General features: G+C 48.1%; 1 protein-coding gene across 6 annotated transcripts in view; it reads right to left on the bottom strand.

Moving 5' to 3' along the window:
- Window positions 1–706: 706 nt before the first annotated feature.
- The window catches only part of Tuba1c (tubulin, alpha 1C), a 441616-nt gene continuing 424079 nt past the window's right edge, over window positions 707–18243 (bottom strand). For 3 of the 6 annotated variants that reach the window (XM_063263383.1, XM_063263380.1, XM_063263381.1), the window contains exons 2-4: window positions 4381–4649; window positions 4101–4249; window positions 707–1785 (exon numbers count right to left, since the gene is read on the bottom strand). In XM_063263383.1, coding sequence (XP_063119453.1) covers window positions 811–1785; window positions 4101–4249; window positions 4381–4501 — 1245 coding nt within the window. In that variant the 5' untranslated portion in view covers window positions 4502–4649 and the 3' untranslated portion in view covers window positions 707–810. Of the gene's footprint in view, window positions 1786–4100; window positions 4250–4380; window positions 4693–8227; window positions 8313–18243 lie in introns of those variants that run through there. The other 3 variants (XM_063263384.1, XM_063263382.1, NM_001011995.1) reach the window with 2 other exon arrangements.

Below are 18243 nucleotides of genomic sequence, written 5' to 3'. Positions count from 1 at the left end.
AGTACACTGTGGTTGTCTTCAGACACCAGAAGAGGGCATCGGATCCCATTACAGATGGTTGTGAGCCACCATGTGGTTGCTGGGAATTGAACTCAGGGCTTCTGGAAGAGCAGTCGGTGCTCTTAACCGCTGAGCCATCTCTCCAGTCCAAACTTACACATTGTTTTTAATCAGTGAGCACAGAACATAGCAGCTAATAGAAACTAGAAAATGGTCAACTGCTCAAAAGAACCACAATACCAACCAACCAGAGCTCCCAAGGACTAAACCACCAACCAAAGAGTCCACATGGATTGACCCATAGCTGCATATGTAGCAGAGGATGGCCTTGTTGAACACCAATGGAAGGAGAAGCCCTTGGTCCTGCCAAGGTTGGACTCCCCAGTGTAGGGGGAATGTTGCAGGGAAAGGGGAAGGGAACACCCTTATAGAAGGGGAAGGGGACGGGATAGGGAGCTTATGTCTGGGAAACTGGGAAAGGGAATAACATTTGAAATGTAAATAAAAATATCTAATAAAAGAAAAAAATAAAGAAAATGGTCAACTCATCACTAGTCCCACCTGGACCCACTCAATGGGTGATGAATCCGTGATCCAAATCAGGGACAGTGACAGCTATGTGACAGGGGCAGGAAGCCAGCCTGGATTATCTAGAGAGATGCAATCTTAAAGGGGAAAGGGGAGAGAGCTGTGAACCAGAAGCCAGTTTCCCACTTAAAACGGAAACACCTTTATTGACAGTATAGGACAGTTAAAACGCACGCAAGGACAAAGATGAGACCACAGAGGTGTAAAGTTGCAGCACAGGAGTTAATATTCTTCACCCTCATCGTCTCCTTCAGCACTATCTGCCCCAACCTCCTCATAATCCTTCTCTAGGGCAGCCATATCCTCACGGGCCTCAGAGAACTCCCCCTCCTCCATGCCCTCACCCACATACCAGTGCACAAAGGCACGCTTGGCATACATCAGATCAAACTTGTGATCCAGGCGAGCCCAGGCCTCAGCAATGGCTGTGGTGTTGCTCAGCATACACACAGCTCTCTGCACCCTGGCCAGGTCGCCACCAGGTACCACAGTGGGAGGCTGGTAATTAATGCCAACCTTGAAGCCAGTGGGGCACCAGTCCACAAACTGGATGGTACGCTTGGTCTTGATGGTGGCAATGGCAGCATTGACATCCTTGGGGACCACATCACCACGGTACAGCAGGCAGCAAGCCATGTATTTACCATGGCGAGGGTCACATTTCACCATCTGGTTGGCTGGCTCAAAGCAGGCATTGGTGATCTCTGCTACTGTAAGTTGCTCATGGTAGGCTTTCTCAGCAGAGATGACAGGGGCATAAGTGGCCAGAGGGAAGTGGATTCGAGGGTAGGGCACCAGGTTGGTCTGGAATTCTGTCAGATCAACATTCAGGGCCCCATCAAATCTGAGGGAAGCAGTGATGGAAGACACAATCTGGCTAATAAGGCGGTTAAGGTTAGTGTAGGTTGGGCGCTCAATGTCGAGGTTTCTACGACAGATGTCATAGATGGCCTCATTGTCTACCATGAAGGCACAATCAGAGTGCTCCAGGGTGGTGTGGGTGGTGAGGATGGAATTGTAGGGCTCAACCACAGCAGTGGAAACCTGGGGGGCTGGGTAAATGGAGAACTCCAGCTTGGACTTCTTTCCGTAGTCGACAGAGAGCCTCTCCATCAGCAGGGAGGTGAACCCAGAGCCAGTTCCCCCACCAAAGCTGTGGAAAACCAAGAAGCCCTGGAGACCCGTGCACTGGTCAGCCTGTGGGAGAAAAGTTCATTTCAATGTTGATATTTTGTGAGAGCTGCAATGGGTGTTTCTGAGTTTGCAATTAACAATTTATAACCTTGGGAGTCTTCAGAACATCTAGAAGAGTTGCAAAAGGATTCGAAGTGCTCAGTGACTGAGAACCTCTGAGGAATAGGGGCATTTCCCAAAACCGATTTTTTTTTCATACACACCAGATGAGAGCATTAGACCTCATCACAGATGGTTGTGAGCCACCCATGTAGTTGCTGGGATTTGAACTCAGGACCTCTGGAAGAGCAGACAGTGCTCTAAACCTCTGAACCATCTCTCCAGTCCCCCTAAGTGGTTGCTGGGAGGTTGTCTCTGGTGACCTTGCTGTGGGTCCGATCACAGGCACATGCACCTCTCTTATCAGTTGGAGTTATCAAAAGGGCAGGATTCAGACTTGCAGATATGTTGCCAAGTCGGTGTGAAATGTCAGGACAGCCAAGTTTCACTGCCCAAGTTAGTGTCAGGCTGGAGGTGGGTGGCCCTACCTCCTCATGTGTGACCTGACAAATTAAATTCCTCTGCCTCACTTATTAGTTCAGGTTGGGAATTAAGAGTACTGGGAATGATGCTTGGCACAGTACACACTCGGTATGTGGGGCTGATTCATTCTGGGCAAGGAGAGCTCCTTATACATTAACATTCCACTAGGCCTAGAATGGTTTCCGCTCCATCCAAGTGGTCTACTCTGACTGCAGGCCAAATCTGACCTGATACCCAGGGAGAGAACCTGGTACGTACTAAGTATTTCTACTGCCCGGCTATCTCCCTACCCCTAATTATTTCAAATAGTCTTCTGTTGAGACTCTTAACTCCGCAGACATTTAATAACTGACCCTTCAGGTCACTCATGCGTCGTCCATATTCTGATGACATACGAGGACTATCAGGAAGATCCTCGTCGAGTCACATCCATCATGCCACTGGGGTACACAGTGACACCAAGGTCAATTCTTCTGGTTGTGGTCATCCCAGAACTGTAAATGCCTTTTACTTGCTTTCTGTGCCTTGGAAGGCAGGTCCCTAACATCCCAAGTCTGTGTTGTTGCTGAAATGTCCTTAGCTACAGCCATTTGCTACAATCTTTCCATGTGTGAGGCTGAGGTAAAACTGGTGCTTTTTAGAACAGACCATGTGTGGTTGGACTTAGCACAAAGTGATTGACTTTCCCGACAAGCCACTCCACCCCACCTGCCTGCCTGCCTGCTTCCTTTCTGGTTAATCACTTACAAGCCTCACAGAGTGGGTAGAGTGGTCATCTGATTGCCAGACTGCTCATTAAAACACACTTCCCAGAAGAGGTAAGGGCGTCTAGGACTAGAGTTGCTTAGGACTGGCCCGCCAGAGCCAGTTCGCATCCCTGAGTGCTAGGAAATTGTTTTTCTGGGATTTCTAACCTTAGAACTTCAGAGTGCCATCAACATAGGTTGTGTTTTGCAATATGGAATCTCCTGACTCCATCTCAAGCTTTGCTGGAGGAAGACTACTTTTGTTTGTTTGCTTTACTTTTCTTTCTTTTTTTTTTTTTAATCTTTTTCTGAGACAGGGTCTCTCTATGCAGCCCTGGATGTCCAGGAACTCACTCTGTAGACCAGGCTGTCCTTGAACTCAGAGATCCACCTGCCTCTGCCTTCCAAGTATTGGGATTAAAGGCCTCTGCCACTACCACCTGGCTAGCTTAAGGGTTCTTCTGTAGGCCGCCTCATTTCCTGGTTTAATTTTACTTTATGTATATGATGTTGCCTGGATGTAGATCTCCATGCCTTATGTGTGGTGCCCACAGAGGCCAGAAGAGAGCAACAGATTCCCTAGGATTTGAGTTACAGGTATTTTGTGAGCCACCACATGGATGCTGCGAATCAAACTTAGGTCCTCTGGACAAGCAGCCAGTGCTCTTAAGTGCTAAGCTACCTCTTGCAGCCCCTATAAATGGTGTCAAACCAGCTTCTTGGGCTCTGAAACTTTGTTTCTTCTGTTCTGAAGACTGAACCCTGGGGCCTGTGTATGCCAAGTTGGCTGCTCTATGAACGAGTTTTATTCACATGAAACTCCAGTCCAGATTTCCAAACGAGCTTTACTTATTAGTCACATGTAGGCCTTAGCCACCTACTCAGTGTGACAGAGAGGACCTAAAAAGGGATGTGAATGTCTGAGCTTGAAACGAAGAGACTTAACATGGCCTTCAGGATTAGGGGACTGGGAAGCTTGCTGGTCTCACTCAATATACATAAGACCCCCAAGTCTTGGTTAGAACACAGAACACAACCCACTATTCTTACCAGCTTGCGAATTCTGTCCAAGACAAGGTCAATGATCTCCTTGCCAATGGTGTAGTGGCCACGGGCATAGTTATTGGCAGCATCTTCCTTGCCTGTGATGAGCTGCTCTGGGTGGAAGAGCTGGCGGTAGGTGCCAGTTCGAACTTCATCTGAAAAAGGAGAAGACATCAGCCAACACCACCAAGGACCCCACAAGCTCACTCACCCTTCCGGGTCTGGAGAGACATTCTGAGTATGTGACCAAGAAGGACTGCCCCAGGGAAGCCCCCAGTCCGCTTACCAATAACTGTGGGTTCCAGGTCTACGAACACCGCCCGGGGCACGTGCTTGCCAGCTCCTGTCTCACTGAAGAAGGTGTTGAAGGAGTCATCTCCTCCCCCAATGGTCTTGTCACTTGGCATCTGGCCATCAGGCTGGATGCCATGTTCCAGGCAGTAGAGCTCCCAGCAGGCATTGCCGATCTGGACACCAGCCTGGCCAACGTGGATGGAGATGCACTCACGCTGTGGAAGGGACGGAAGAAAGTGTCAGAGCATGACGCACCAGGACCTGGGGCTTGACTCAAGATAGGATCACTTTTCAGAGGCCACTCCTGCCTGGGACATTTCACAACCAAGAATTTTTACTGAAGAGCTAACTCAAGGGAAAAAGTACTCTGGAAGGCATTAACGCTAATAATGACCTACTAGGCAGGGCCAGGCCCCTCCACAGATTGTGTTCACAGTAGTTCAGGATCAGTTTTCTAATACTATAGAGCGGCAGTCAAGTTCATGCCAGAATTCCCCAGCTGAACCCTTGGACTGAAAGCGGAACCTTTCCATCCTAGGGCTGAGTCAAGGGTGACTGTCACCCCTGAGCTCACTACAGTTCTTCTTTATTCCCTCTTTAGGAGACAAAACTTCCTCTTCCCTTTAAAACCAGCTTAAACTAGCCCCGTGACTCACAGAAAATGCCAGATAAGCAGACAGTTGTATGCTAAGTGTGGCCAGAAGCAGCCTTGCCCCCAGTGAGCACACTAATCTGCCTGAACAGTTTTCCTTCCCGGTCTCTCTCCTAAAACTTTACCGTAATAGTAAGAAATGGGGCAGGAGAGGTGGGAGAAGAAAGGGGAAATTAGCGGTTCCCTAGTAGATCAGATTGCATATTTCTGGCACTTGTGGAAAAGTAATTACAAGAATTTAACCATGGAGGTCAGGGGACGCAATGGTTTTCCTTTCCTTGCTCAACAGTCACTCTGAAGTTACCAAAGTTACCATTCCTGATTGGTCCAATGAGTGCAGATGCTGAACCCACAGGATTCACCATACCCCCCAGTGAAACCCCAGCATTCATAATTCAGTGTGAGGTGAGCACTTTGAATTTGGCAGCAAAACCTTCCTTCAAATTTGACATAAAAAGTCTCCAACTGTTGCTATTCTCCTTAAGTAGTAAAGTCTCTCAGGCTTTTAAAAGTCCTTGGTAGGAAACTCATTCAACACCCAGGTTTTCTAAGGAGAAGCTTCTCAGGCCAGAGTAATCAAACAAGAAGCCATTCCTCACAACCTTTGACCCGTCCCTCTGTGTTTCCCATAAAACAATCAAGGGTTCTGACCACATCGGTGAGCTCAGGGTCTCCTGCCCTGAGGACTGTGGGGGAGGGGCAGCTCTGGTTCAAGTGACCTTTACCTGGACTTTAGAACCTCCAGTCCCCAGAAGCTAGACAGAGGCACAAGGCCCAGGGAAGCAGTGTCTGAGGCCCATTGATTCTAACGAGGCACTTCAACTGTAGCCTTTTGGTCCCCCAATTTCTGGTTCTAAACGGCTTTGTTGTGCTGGCAAGATGGCTTGAAAGAAGAGTTAAGGTCGATTTCTGCCAAGCCTGATGACCTGAGTTCAATCTAAGGGACCTTAGTGTAAAGAAAGAGGGAACCAACTTCCCAAGTTGTCTCATTCCCACAGGCATGCCGTGGCACACATGCATCCACTTGATAAATGTGAAATCTTTAAGATTTCACAAACCCACTCCTGGCAGCTAAGAAGGAAAAGTCAAGAGGCACACATGAATCATTTAGTCTAGCCTCAACTGGATAAGAGGCTTGCTTGTGTAGCGAAACCATACACTTAAGCCCACGCTTGCCTAATAGGTGAGCCTGGGGCTTTTCTGAACTGTATCTTTGTGGGTTTGCTTGATCAAAAGCAAGCCGGTTGTTACACTTTTGTAACCTCAGAGTCGGTTGTTACACTTTTGTAACTACAGAGTCGTTGTTACACTTTTGTAATTAAGGTCCGGTTACTCATACTCACCGAATCCCTCTTTCAGAATACAATTTTGAAAGTCTCCCGGAGTGTGGGAGGCCAGTAGGCTCACCTGGAAAAAGCTTACCACTGAGCCTGAACTCGGAGTTCAACTCTGAGGAAAACTGTCCTCTCCTGCCCCCGAAAGCACACCAACCACCTCAAAGTACACTCACAAAAGCGAGTGAAACAGAAGGCAACAACAGCCTTTGGGCTGTGGATTTAGCTCAGTGGGGAGAGGTCTTGTGTAGCATGTGTGAAGTTCTGTGCTCCATCCCGACACCACACAAAATGGTGGCTCAGGCTCCCGGTCCTAGTGTAGGAGGTAGGAGATCAGCAGTTCAAGGTCATCCACAACTCAGATCCTTAGAGGCAGCTTGGGCTACGTGAGGACTGTATACCCCACCTCCCCAAAGCTTCCATAGATCTTAAATGATTGCTCCTTATTTTCACTATCCCTGGGCTGCTCTGGAACAGCTGAACCCTCTGGTGTGGGGAGACGACCTTGACTGTTTCATAAGAAACAAGTGGGAAGGAGCTGCTAAGTCAAAAGGTGATCAATGGAGTTAGCTTGGATTGTGAAACTACGCCCTATGCCGGGATGGGGTTTTCTTTTACATTTCTATTGGCAGCTGACCATGTGTCTGATTTTGTTTCCTTCTCTTCTGATGAAAACCCAGTAGCTTCTACGCTAAGTACATGGTCTTCCAAATAATTAAACTTATTTAGCAAGGAGGGGCCTTTTACCAAAATTAGTCACTCTGTAGCCCACACTAGCCTGGGACTCACCGGGGAGCCTGAGAAGCCCCAAACTCATGAACAATCCCCCTGTCTCAGCCTCCAAAGATTAGAGAACTAGCTGCTCCCTCCAAGCTGTGCTGAGTCTCACTATGTACCCCTGGCTTACCTGAACTCAGAGGATTCGCCTGCCTCTGCCTCCAGAGCCCAGCCACTGTCCCGAGAAAACTGAACTAATGCATTGTTAGCCAGGGTGAGTAATCCTAGGCCTTGGTGGTGGAGACAGAAGGATCCTAATTTTAATGAAAGGTCATGCTTGGCCACATAGTGATTTCAAGGCCGGCATGAGCTTCATAAGACACTCAAAAACCAAAATTAGGCTTGCGTTTAACCCCAGCTCGGGAGGCAGAGGCAGGCGGATCTCCGAGCTGGAGGCCATCCTAGTCTACACAGTGAGTTCCATGACAGCCAGGGCTACACAGAGAAACCCTTTATGGGGGGGGGGGGGGGGGACGGAATGCTGTTGGTAGTTTAACTTTATAGAAAAAAATCTTTATAGACATTTTTCATGCCACTGAACTAACACACTAGAAACTAGACTGGCCTAGGGGATCTGACGTCCATTATTCCCCTCCTACGGAGGAGCTCGCCTTCCCAGGTACACAGCTGGAAGGTCCCGGGACTGGCCACAGGTGACTCAGCAGCGAGTCACAGGGCGTGGAGACGGTGCCCGGAAGTATTTGCTCAGCCCTGTCCGCAGCGCACGAGGTCCTCTGGTTATCCCAGCTGAGAGAGCGACAGCATTTGAGAAAATGAAGAGCTTTTAGTTTCTGCAAACTCTTGCGGTCATTGTGAAAGTTCTCTGTCTTTCCGAGAGCGACTGGCGGCCTAGACGGGATGCTCTCCCAGTACGATCGAGACAGAGGTACCGGGACGAGTCTTCTAGCCTAAAGCGACACTAGTTTGATGGACTTGGGCTCTCAAACCCTGGTCGCCAGAAGCCAGTTTAACTGGAGGCGGCCGTCGGGGGCTAGGGCAGGTACGGTCTCCCGGGCAGTCCTCAGCTCCCGCGGTCCCTTCAGACGACCTCGCCGCTGCCCCAAAGCCACACTTACCATATTTAGTCCTTGAAGTGGTCCGCGAAAACTGAGGAAGTGAAGAGGGGGGTGACGAAGGTCTCCCACTAGCAGACTACCAAGGAGTCCGGGGGAGAAGCTGTGTGAGGTCCGCCTCCCGGAGAGTGCTTATATACCCTGGCCGGGCCACGCGTCGGGAGGACGGACACCGGACCCCGCCCCGGGCCGCACGGAGGCCGATGATTGGCGAGTTCGAAAGTTCAAATCAAACTCCGTAGAAGGAGCTGGAAGTGGGAAGGGGAGGAGACACCCAGGATCCACGCCAGGGCCAGGTGGGGCGGGGAAGGAGGTGGAGAAGGCGATTGGAAGTTGGAGGACAGCGAGATCTTTGTGGAGCTCTGACCGGAAGAAAGTCCCAGGTAGAGGGGGGCGGCCTGGATCGGCCCCCGGGGACTCACAGCTGGTCGCCACGGCACTTGTGGCTCGGTCGCCCCACCCAGGTCTTGGAGCCGGGAAGAGTGAGCCTGAGAGGTGACCGGGTGACCTGCGGCTGCCGGCTGGGTGGTGACTGCGACCGCTTCAGGGGGCTAGGATGGAAACGCCCAGTTAACTTGACGGCACAGTGGGAAGGGTGGAGCTGAAGTTAGCCGAGGCCAAAGCCGGTTACAGCATCATCAGGCTGCAGCTCCTGAAGGCAATCTTTCCTAACCTAGGTCTCAATACCCGCCAGCGGGTCCTAAGCACTTTTTACTCCTACCCTCTAGAAGGCTAGCCCTTCCCTCCTTCCTCTCTTCTCCCACCCCAAGTCCTGAGGATATCAATCTACCCGCGTATCCCCAGCGCCCTTTTATTTTTGAAGGCAGAGTCTGCCTCAGCTCCCCTTTAAGTGAACATTCGGGTTTTAAGAGCCTTACCCTGGTAGATACGATCCATTATGAAAGGAACTTGTAACTTCATTCCCCCCCCACCTCAAAGATGGGTTCCCGTTGCAGTGCTCAAACTGGCCTCAAACGATCCACACTAATCCCTTTCTCTGATTCTGTGGGATGCAGAATTGAATGTCCACACTGTGGTACCACATTCTATCTGGTCCAAGAGCCCGGTGGTTGTTGTCCCCATCTTAAAAATCATGAGGAGATGAGAGTTCAGGGAAACAAATTAGGTAAGCGTCTCCATTGTGGGAGAAGTTGGACTTCTGCAGCACTGACCTACGCTAAACAGACTTGTCTGAACAACTCCGCAAAGCAGATTTCTCAGAAGTGCCATCCAGCCCTGCTAAGGAGATAGATGGCTCCCTGAGAACGTGTAAGGAGCTGTAGTGGCGCTTGCCTGTAGTCCTCATGCTGAGGAGAGAGACAGGAAGAGTCTGGAGCTCACGGGCCAGCTGCTCTTACAGTATCAGAGTTCAGTGAAGAATCTTGTTTTTAAAAATTGAGGTGGAGAGCTGGAGAGGTGGCTCAGCGGTTAGGAGCATTGGCTGCTCTTCCAGAGGTCCTGAGTTCAAGTCCCAGTAACTACATGATGGCTCACAACCATCTGTGATGTTATCTTGGCGCCCTCTTCTGGTGTATAGGCATATATTCAGTCAAAATACTGTATACATAATAAGTTAATCTTATTTATTTATTTGCCAAGAACCAAGTTTGACTCCCAGAAGAAAACCAATTTTAACCACTTAAATGAGCTAATCTTTGTACCAATAAAGACACTGGAGGCATAAACTAAAGGTAAAGGCCTGCCAGCCCTGCAAGGTAACTTTATTTCTTATCTATCGACAAAATATCTATTCACAAGCCTAATTCTACAACTAAACTGCTAGCTCTTTAGCAGTTTTTCTGAGTCATTCTACAGAGCTAGTCTACCTTTTTCTTGAGCTCCTCTAAACTCGAGAACTCCTTAGCTCTCTTCCCTAGAATATTGTTTTACCTGTGTGCAGTCAAATGCTTCTCTGTCGTTCCTGCAACCCAAAGAGAAAACCCTATCTCTTACATGTAGCTCCTTCCATAGAGAAGGCTCTTACAAGCTGAGAAAGAAAGAGAGAGAGACAGAGACAGAGAGAGAGAGAGACTCTCCCAAGCAAGTTGCCTTAAAATTAACAAGAACTTTCCATTCTTTCAAATTCTTATCTAATGAGGCTCTTAGAGGCACACCCAAACTGTGCCTCCATAGGCACACACTTAACTGCACCTGACAAATGCAATTATCTGGTTAAGCTTTTATATGTTGCTAACAATTAGGTTTTCTATGTACAATAATCAAATATCCTGTAATACCTGAAAGTTGTCCTCTGACCTCCACACATAGCAAACACACACACACACACTAAATAAATAAAAAAGTAAAAAAATTAAAAGTAGCAGTATTATTTGTGTTGTGTAAGATTTGAATTAAAACTTAAACCGTGAATATGGGGACAATCAGACAGAAGAATAGGCCAGGGAAACTCAGTGTGGTGGTATGCAGCTTTAATCCCAGCACTCTGGAGGCAGAGGCAGGCAAACCCCAGAGTCCAAGGCCAGCCTGGTCTACAGAATGAGTTCTAGGACAGTCAGGACTACACTGAGACCCTGCCTCAAAACAAACAAAAAGGAATAGACATGGCAGTCATTGGAGCAAAAGCTTCCAGTTATGTGAAGCCTGTGGTGTTCTTGGGAGGACCAGAGGGGTAGAAATGATGCAGTGAGGAGCTACAGTATGCTGAGGAGGCTGAAGCAGAAGGTCACACATTTGAAGTCAGCCTCAATAATTTGGGAGACTTCATCTGCATAGAGGTGTGCAGCTCCGGGGTAGAGGGCTTTCCTAGCATTTGTGATAGATTGAGTTTAGTTCCCAGTGAAGGGGTGGAAAGGAAGTTTGTGCACGTTTCAGTTTTAGTACATATGTAAGGGGCTAGAGAAACGGCTCAGCAGTTAACACCACCACCTCTTCCGGAGGACGCAAGTTTGAGGCACAGAACCCACGAGCTACAGTCTGTAACTCAAGTTCCAGGGAACTCAACTCCCTCTGCTGGCCTCCGGTCACTGCATGCACACAGTACATAAACGTGCAGGCAGAACACCCGCACACAAAATAAAATCTTTATATAAACTGAAACACAGGCAATATTAGGGAAGAGAAAAGTTTAAAAAGAAACCAAAATGGCTGGAGAAATGGCTCAGCGGTTAAGAGCACTGGGTGCTCTTCCAGAGGTCCTGAGTTCAATTCCCAGCAACCACATGGTGGCTCACAACCATCTGTAATGGGATCTGATGCCCTCTTCTGGTGTGTCTGAGGACAGCACCAATGTACTCATATAAAATAAAACACTTTTTTTAAGAGATGTAACTAAAAAGGCAAAAATCACAGTCCTAGAGTAGGATCAGGCTGCTCAAGAGGGCTACAGCTACGATTCTCAGCAGTACTGTCTGTGATATTCCTGAAGTTGCCGCTTTGCTGCTGCCTTCTGTGCGGAGCTGTTCCACTCTCAACAGAGCAGCTGCGACCCCACCAAGATCAGGCTGAGTTGCATTCGCTCATCCACAGACCTAAGCGTAGGCTGCAGTCACACACCCTCCTGGCCACCATCCCGAGGTGCAGGGGATACTGTGTCAGCTGCTCGGCTCCTGAGGCATTAGCAAGTACAGGAAGTAAAAGGCTCATCATTAAAGCCATGCAGCTTTCAGGAGGCCGGCTCCCATGCAGGGCGGGGCTTCCGTGACTCCGCTGTTTTGAAGTCGCCCATGACCCACAAAGTAAATTACCTTTTCCTCAGTGGTTGGGAGCACTGGCTGCTCTTCCAAAGGATTCTGATTCAGTTTCCAGCACCCACGGGGCAGCTCACAATTGTCTGTAACTTCGGTTCCATGTCCTCACACAGACGTGCATGCAGGCAAAACAATACACATAAAATAAAAATATTATTTAAAAAAAAGGGGGGGTTGGGGATTTGTCTCAGTGGTAGAGCGCTTGCCTAGCAAGCGCAAGGTCCTGGGTTCGGTCCCCAGCTCCGGAAAAAAAAAAGTTCTCTTTGGCCAGTAGAATTAATTGTTCCATGGGTGACGACGATGTTCACTGCTAAACCCGATGATCTACATTCAAACCCAGGGCCCACGTGGTAGAAGGACAGACCATCTTTTGCAAGCCTTCCTTTCAGCTCCACACTAACAGTGTGATTTGGGATTGTGATCAATGGAATGCTTTTATTGTTGTTAATGTACTCTTGCTTGTATTCTGGTGTCCAGGATGTGGAGACAGGAGGAGGATATCTGAGAGTTCAAGGCCATACTGGTCTACATAGGGAGTTCCAGGTCAGCCAGGGGTTGTAGGAGACCTTTTTGTTCCTCTCCAACACACATACAAAAAGTACTCTTGTTAAATAATTGTAAGCGTTGAGATCCATGTTAAGGTTTGCTGCCCCCTGCTGGAGGTTTTTGAAAATTGAGCTGGTAGAGCTCTTGGCTTCGCATTCTCAAGGCTCTGCGATTCCTTCCTAAGTCTTTACCAAAATAAAAATAACCCTTCAGAGAGAAGCCCTACTGAGTCCTACTCAGTGAAAAGCCCTATAGACCTACTCTGCTTGAGAAAACAGAGACTGTAAGTCACTGTCATTTGGCAAAGCCACAAGACAGGGGAAAGACTTCAGACCCACAGGTTGAAAGTTCTCAACCTGAAGGTGACAATCCCCAACAACCTTTTCACAGGGGTTGCCTAGGACCATGAGAAAACACAGATATTTACATTGTGATTCACAACAGCAAAATTACAGTTATGACGTAGCAACAAAAATATTTTTTTATGGTTGGGATCTGCACAACCTTAGGAACTGTATTAAAGGGAGGGTCGACAAACATCAGGAAGGTTGAGAAGGTTGAGCTTAGAGGCCTCTCCTGTAACCTGAGTACTCAGACTGAGGCAGGAGAGCTCATCAAGTTCTGGGCTAGCCTGGGCTACATAGAGTTTAAAGCCAGCTTGGGTGCACAAAACAGGCTTAGTCCAGTTCTGGCCCACTGTTTATCTCAGGTCCAGCCCCTGCCAAGTGGCCTACTAGAGAAGCCATGTGGCTTACTAGAGCCTTGGAAGACAAGGCTCAGGGCACTGACCCCATCAAACAGAAGGGGATCATGGCCAAGATGCAGAAGTCTTTTTCAGAGACACTTATCAGAGTAAAAGACCCAGAAGAGGGTATCGGATCCCATGACAGATGGTTGTGAGCCACCATGCGGTTGCTAGGAATTGAACTCAGGACCTCTGAAAGAGTAGTCAGTGCTCTTAACTGCTGAGCCACCTCTCTAGCCCCTTCCTTTTGTTTCTTGATTCAGTCTCTCCAACCCTACACTGGCCTTTTATATGACCTTCTGCTGAGGGGTATCACACCTGATCTGTGCTGTGCCAAGGACAAAACTCTGGGCTTGGTATGCTAGAGGCATACTTCAAGTGAGCTACAAGCCCAGGTGTTTAAACAAACCTCTTAGTAACGTTATCTATTGGCTTGACAAAAGCAAATGAGGAGAGAAGGTTTGATGTTGGCACAAGTTGTCAAGGCAGCAGAAGCTTGGGTAGCGGATCACATGAATCATCGGTCAAGAGACAGAGCAATGAGGGTACCCTGCTGCTCTGCTCCCTTTCTCAACTCGTCCACTCCAGGATCCAGCTAGGGAATGGTGCCGCCCACAGTGGACAGATCTTCCCTCCTCAAGGCTGTCAAGATAATTGCCCATAAGAATCCTAGAGGCCTGCCTCCTGAGAGACACAGAATATCTATCAAGTTGACAATAATCATCATGATGAGGCTTGTTTATTTATTTACTTATTATTTATTGCGATGCTGGAAACATGTTTTACCAAACACTCAGAAATGGAGTTTGGAAACTAGACTCAATGGTTGGAAGTACTCTATGCTCTTGTAGAGAACCCAAGTTTAGTCCCCAGCACTCACATCAGGAGGCTCCTAACTACCTGTAATTCTAACTCCGTGTATATAATACCCTCTTCAGGTCTCCTTGGGTACCCACATACATGTAGCAATCACTCACACAGACACATTAATAAAGATAAATTTAAAAAAAGAGCGTTTTCATCTTACTTCTGCTCTTTACTGAGACCTTTAGACTAGATGGCCTTGAATTCCCTATTTAGCCCGGGACGGCTTTGAACTCCTTAATCTTCCTGTCTTCACCTTCTGAATGAATGCTAGGATTATACCTATGTGCCATCATACCTGGCTTGGGTGACGCTGGGGCTCAAACCCAGGCCTTCCTGCACGTTCGGCAAAGACTCTATCAACTGAGCCACGCCCCAGCCCACCCACTGGAGTTCTTACAAGTTGTGTTCTCTGACCTGAGCAGCATTTTGGACCCCGCCCCCTTTCGTTAGTAATTTGCATATACCGTACTAGCTATGGTTTCTGTAGATAGGCGAGCCTTAAATTTCCTGCCTCAGCCTCCCCAGCAGCTGTCTCACCAGGCCTGGCTTTGCTAGCTCCATTCTGGAAGGTAACTGCAGAAAACCAGCTTTCATCTCTGATGAAACCCTGCTCTCTTTCCACGTTCTAACACAACGGACCAGCTTTCTTACAGGCCTTCTGCCTAGCATGTAAGGAGACCCTAGGTTTAATCCTTAGCTCCACAAACCAACACCACTAACAAAAGTCCCTCTGACCCCTCATCCCTTTAGGGTACAAGCTTAAAATTCTGTTGCAGGAGATTAAAAATACCTACTCACATTTTTCAGTTAAGTGCATTATTATTCTAGTAAGTATACCGTACCCTGGGGTTTGGAAACTTCCCTATTTATAGCAATGTTTATTCAATAATTATATTTATTCCCGAGCATAGAAAGCACCCAGGCAGCCAGAAGGGGAATGCCTCTGACGGTTTTTGTTCCTTTTATAGCTTCTCACCACCAGCTGAGACAGCGCTGGTTTTCCGAGGGTCCCCTAACTCTCAGGATAGTTCCCCAAGTCCCCAGACCCGCCGCCCTTCTGCAGAAATGAGAGTAGCTCAAAGAACTGTGCTTTGACCAAAGAAGTTTATCCCTGAGAACATTAGTACCCAGCCTTGTAGGCGTCGGCTTTTCTCAGGTCCAAGGAGCCTTGCTTCTTTATGGAAAGTGGGTGTCTGACCCTTGGCGGGGACAGAGCGGACAGGGCAGACAGAGCGGACCACCGCAGGGATTTCCGGGAGGCTCCCTTTTCATAGTCAACCTTGGCGCTCTGTGCACCTCTTTCTCGCAGCCAATAGCCTCTGCTGCTCTGCCTTAACCCTCTCCCCTTGGCCTTTTTTAGTTCTATGTAAGGCTCGTCCATCTTGCTTCTGACTCGTTTGCGCATGGCCTCCGTGCATACTGACGTGACTAAAGTTGTATGACTCCTCCCCGACCCCCGTAAATCTCTGTATTGTCTGTGCATTTCATAGGTAAAATTCTAGAAGCTTCTGAGGATAAAAGGAAATAAAAAACCTCCCTACAGCCCGCGTATCACTTGCCTCCACTTCTATCCTAGACCATATTAGGTTATTTTTCTTAGTTGTTTTGTTTTTAGCATCAAATGGTCGTTTTAGTTTCAAAACCTGGTTCATTCACTGGCACCGGGTTGAATCCCGTTCTCGCAGCCAACTGAACCCCAAAGGCCAGCCCGCTTTCTCCCGAAGCAGCTTCATTCCCGGTCCCCTCTCCTAACTGGCTCACTGATGGGCTTCTTTGGTTTGGTTCTGGTCCTGGGAGCTGAACACAGGGTCCCCATCCGAGCGCGTGGCGCTTTGCTATACCCTCAGCCCCCGTTTTCTTTTTCCTGATGCTTTATCTAAAAGACACCAACCTCTTACTCGGCCCACCTCACCCAGCACTCCACAGTAACTGCAGCCTCACCACCCTGGGCTTTGTCCCTATGTCAAGGAATCCCCACATTCCAGCCATTTATTCTTGTTTTGTTCTGGTTGGTTGCTTGTTTGCTGTGACAGGGTCTCGTGTAGCCCAGAGAGAGTGGAGGTTTCAGATAATAACTTTAACTCCTGACTGTGCTGCCTCTACCTCCCAAATGCTGGGATTACGGGCCTGTAATTGTTTTCCTATTATTTGTTTGTTTGTTTGTTTGTTTGTTTGTTTGTTTTGGAGATGGGGTTTCTCTGTGTAGCCCTGGCCGTCCTGGACCTCACTCTGTAGAACAGGCTGGCCTGGAACTCACAGAGATCCACCTGCCTCTGTCTCCCAAGGGTTGGAACTAAAGGGGTGTGCCAACACAGAGGGGCTGCTTTATTTATTTTTATTTTATGTGCATTCGTGTTTTGCCTGCATTTACGTCTCTGTGAGAGTGTCAGATCCCCTGGAACAGGAGTTACTGACTGTTTTGAGCTGCCATGTGGGTGCTGGGAAATGAACTCAGGATCTCTGGAAGAGCAGCCAGCGCTCTTAACCACTGAGCCATCCTTCCAGTTTCATTTTTTTTTCCCTTCTTTCTCTTTTTCTCCCTCCATTCTTTTTTCTTCTTGTGACAGGTCTCATGTAACACAGGTTAGCTTTGAGATTGCCAAAGCTGTTGGAGGATGACCTTGTGCTCTCCAATGCTCCTGCCTCTGGCTCTCCAGTGCTGTGATTAGTTGGGGGTTCGGGTAGGGGTGGGAGAGAGGGTGACAGAGTCTTCTAAAAAATGATTTATGTATTTATTTTGTCTTTTGAGATAGGGTCTCAGTATGTAGTCTGGCACTGGTCTCGAACTCTATAGAGAGTAGACCAGGCTGGCCTTGAATTTGTGGTGATCCTCCTGCCTCTGTTTCTCAAATGCTAGAGTAACAGGTATGTACCATGCACATGGCTGAAATCAGGTCTTGCTATGCAACCCTGGCTGACCTCTGGGTCCTGCCTGCCATACTGGGGTTCAAGGAGTAAGGGAATGCCTAGTGTGGCTAATGCCTTCCTTCCCGAACCACCATCTTCTGTCCAAAAACAACAGTGAATCACGAGTAGGAAGCATACTGTCCCGGCATTTATGAGGTTCAGGCTGAAGGATTAAGAACGCAGAGCCAACTTTAGCTATGTTGTGAATTCATGGCCAGCCTGGGCTACACAAGTCCGTCTTCTCATAAAACCTAAAGGGGGTCAGGAAGGTGGCTCAGTGTCTCCAGGCACCTGCCACAAAACCCAGTGTTCTGAGTTTGATCCCCCAGGAAACTCATGATAAGAGGAGAGAACCATTTCCTTTGGTTTGTTCTGACTTCCGAAGGGGTGTGCTGTGGCATATGCACATGCACACACACACACACACACACAGGCACACACACACGTTACATAAATATATCAAAACAATCATAACATGTCAGTATAGAACCAATTTCATTTGTACAACTGTAACCATATCCATTTCCTCTCATTCAAATCTAGAATGGTCCAGCACTTGAGGAACTTTGGCAAGGGAAGAGGACCCATGCTGGAAGGCCTTTATTTTTAAAGCTCTTTGCTATTTTACCCTGCACGGCAGTTCATGCTTTTTCCTCCCCTCCAGCATATTTTGTTCCAGCCGAGTCTGGAATATAAGCTATTTAGAAACCCTGAAAGGTCTCATGTTTCTGGTAGATCAAGATTTCCTCATTTTAAATTACATAGTTCTCTGTTTTGGTAAGCCGTGGTCCCTGCTGACCTTGTAAATACTTGATGTGGAACAGCTTGTAGCTACAAAAATCAACTTACTCTCTTCCCTCCACAGCTCTGTATTTGTATGGAGCCCAAGGGACAGAGCCTGGCTCACATACTGAGGGGGGGGAGAAAATTCCTCTGTGTTCAAAACAAAGAAACAAACTTAAAATTCAGCTTGCTTGGCTGTCTCCCTCCTTCTTCGTTGAAATGAACTGTAGTAAGGGAATTGTTGTACAGTGAGGGGAAAAAATGAACCTGGTCTGTGGGCCGCCCGACAAGCTGTGAAACCACACTTTCCTGATGTTTGTTTGCTCCTTTGTGCTGGGTCTCGATGGCTTCTCTACCCACAAGACTCAACTCTAGGTACATTGTTAGGGAATTAGAAGAGGTTAGTGGGGAAGGCAGTCTCTTAGCCAGAAGTGGCAAAATCTGAAGACAAGGCAGGGTGGAGC

The sequence above is a fragment of the Rattus norvegicus genome, chromosome 7 (assembly GCF_036323735.1).
Source record: "Rattus norvegicus strain BN/NHsdMcwi chromosome 7, GRCr8, whole genome shotgun sequence".
Classification (NCBI taxonomy): Eukaryota; Metazoa; Chordata; class Mammalia; order Rodentia; family Muridae; genus Rattus; species Rattus norvegicus.
Note: the sequence above shows the minus strand (reverse complement) of the source record. Positions and strands in the feature narration are given on the sequence as shown.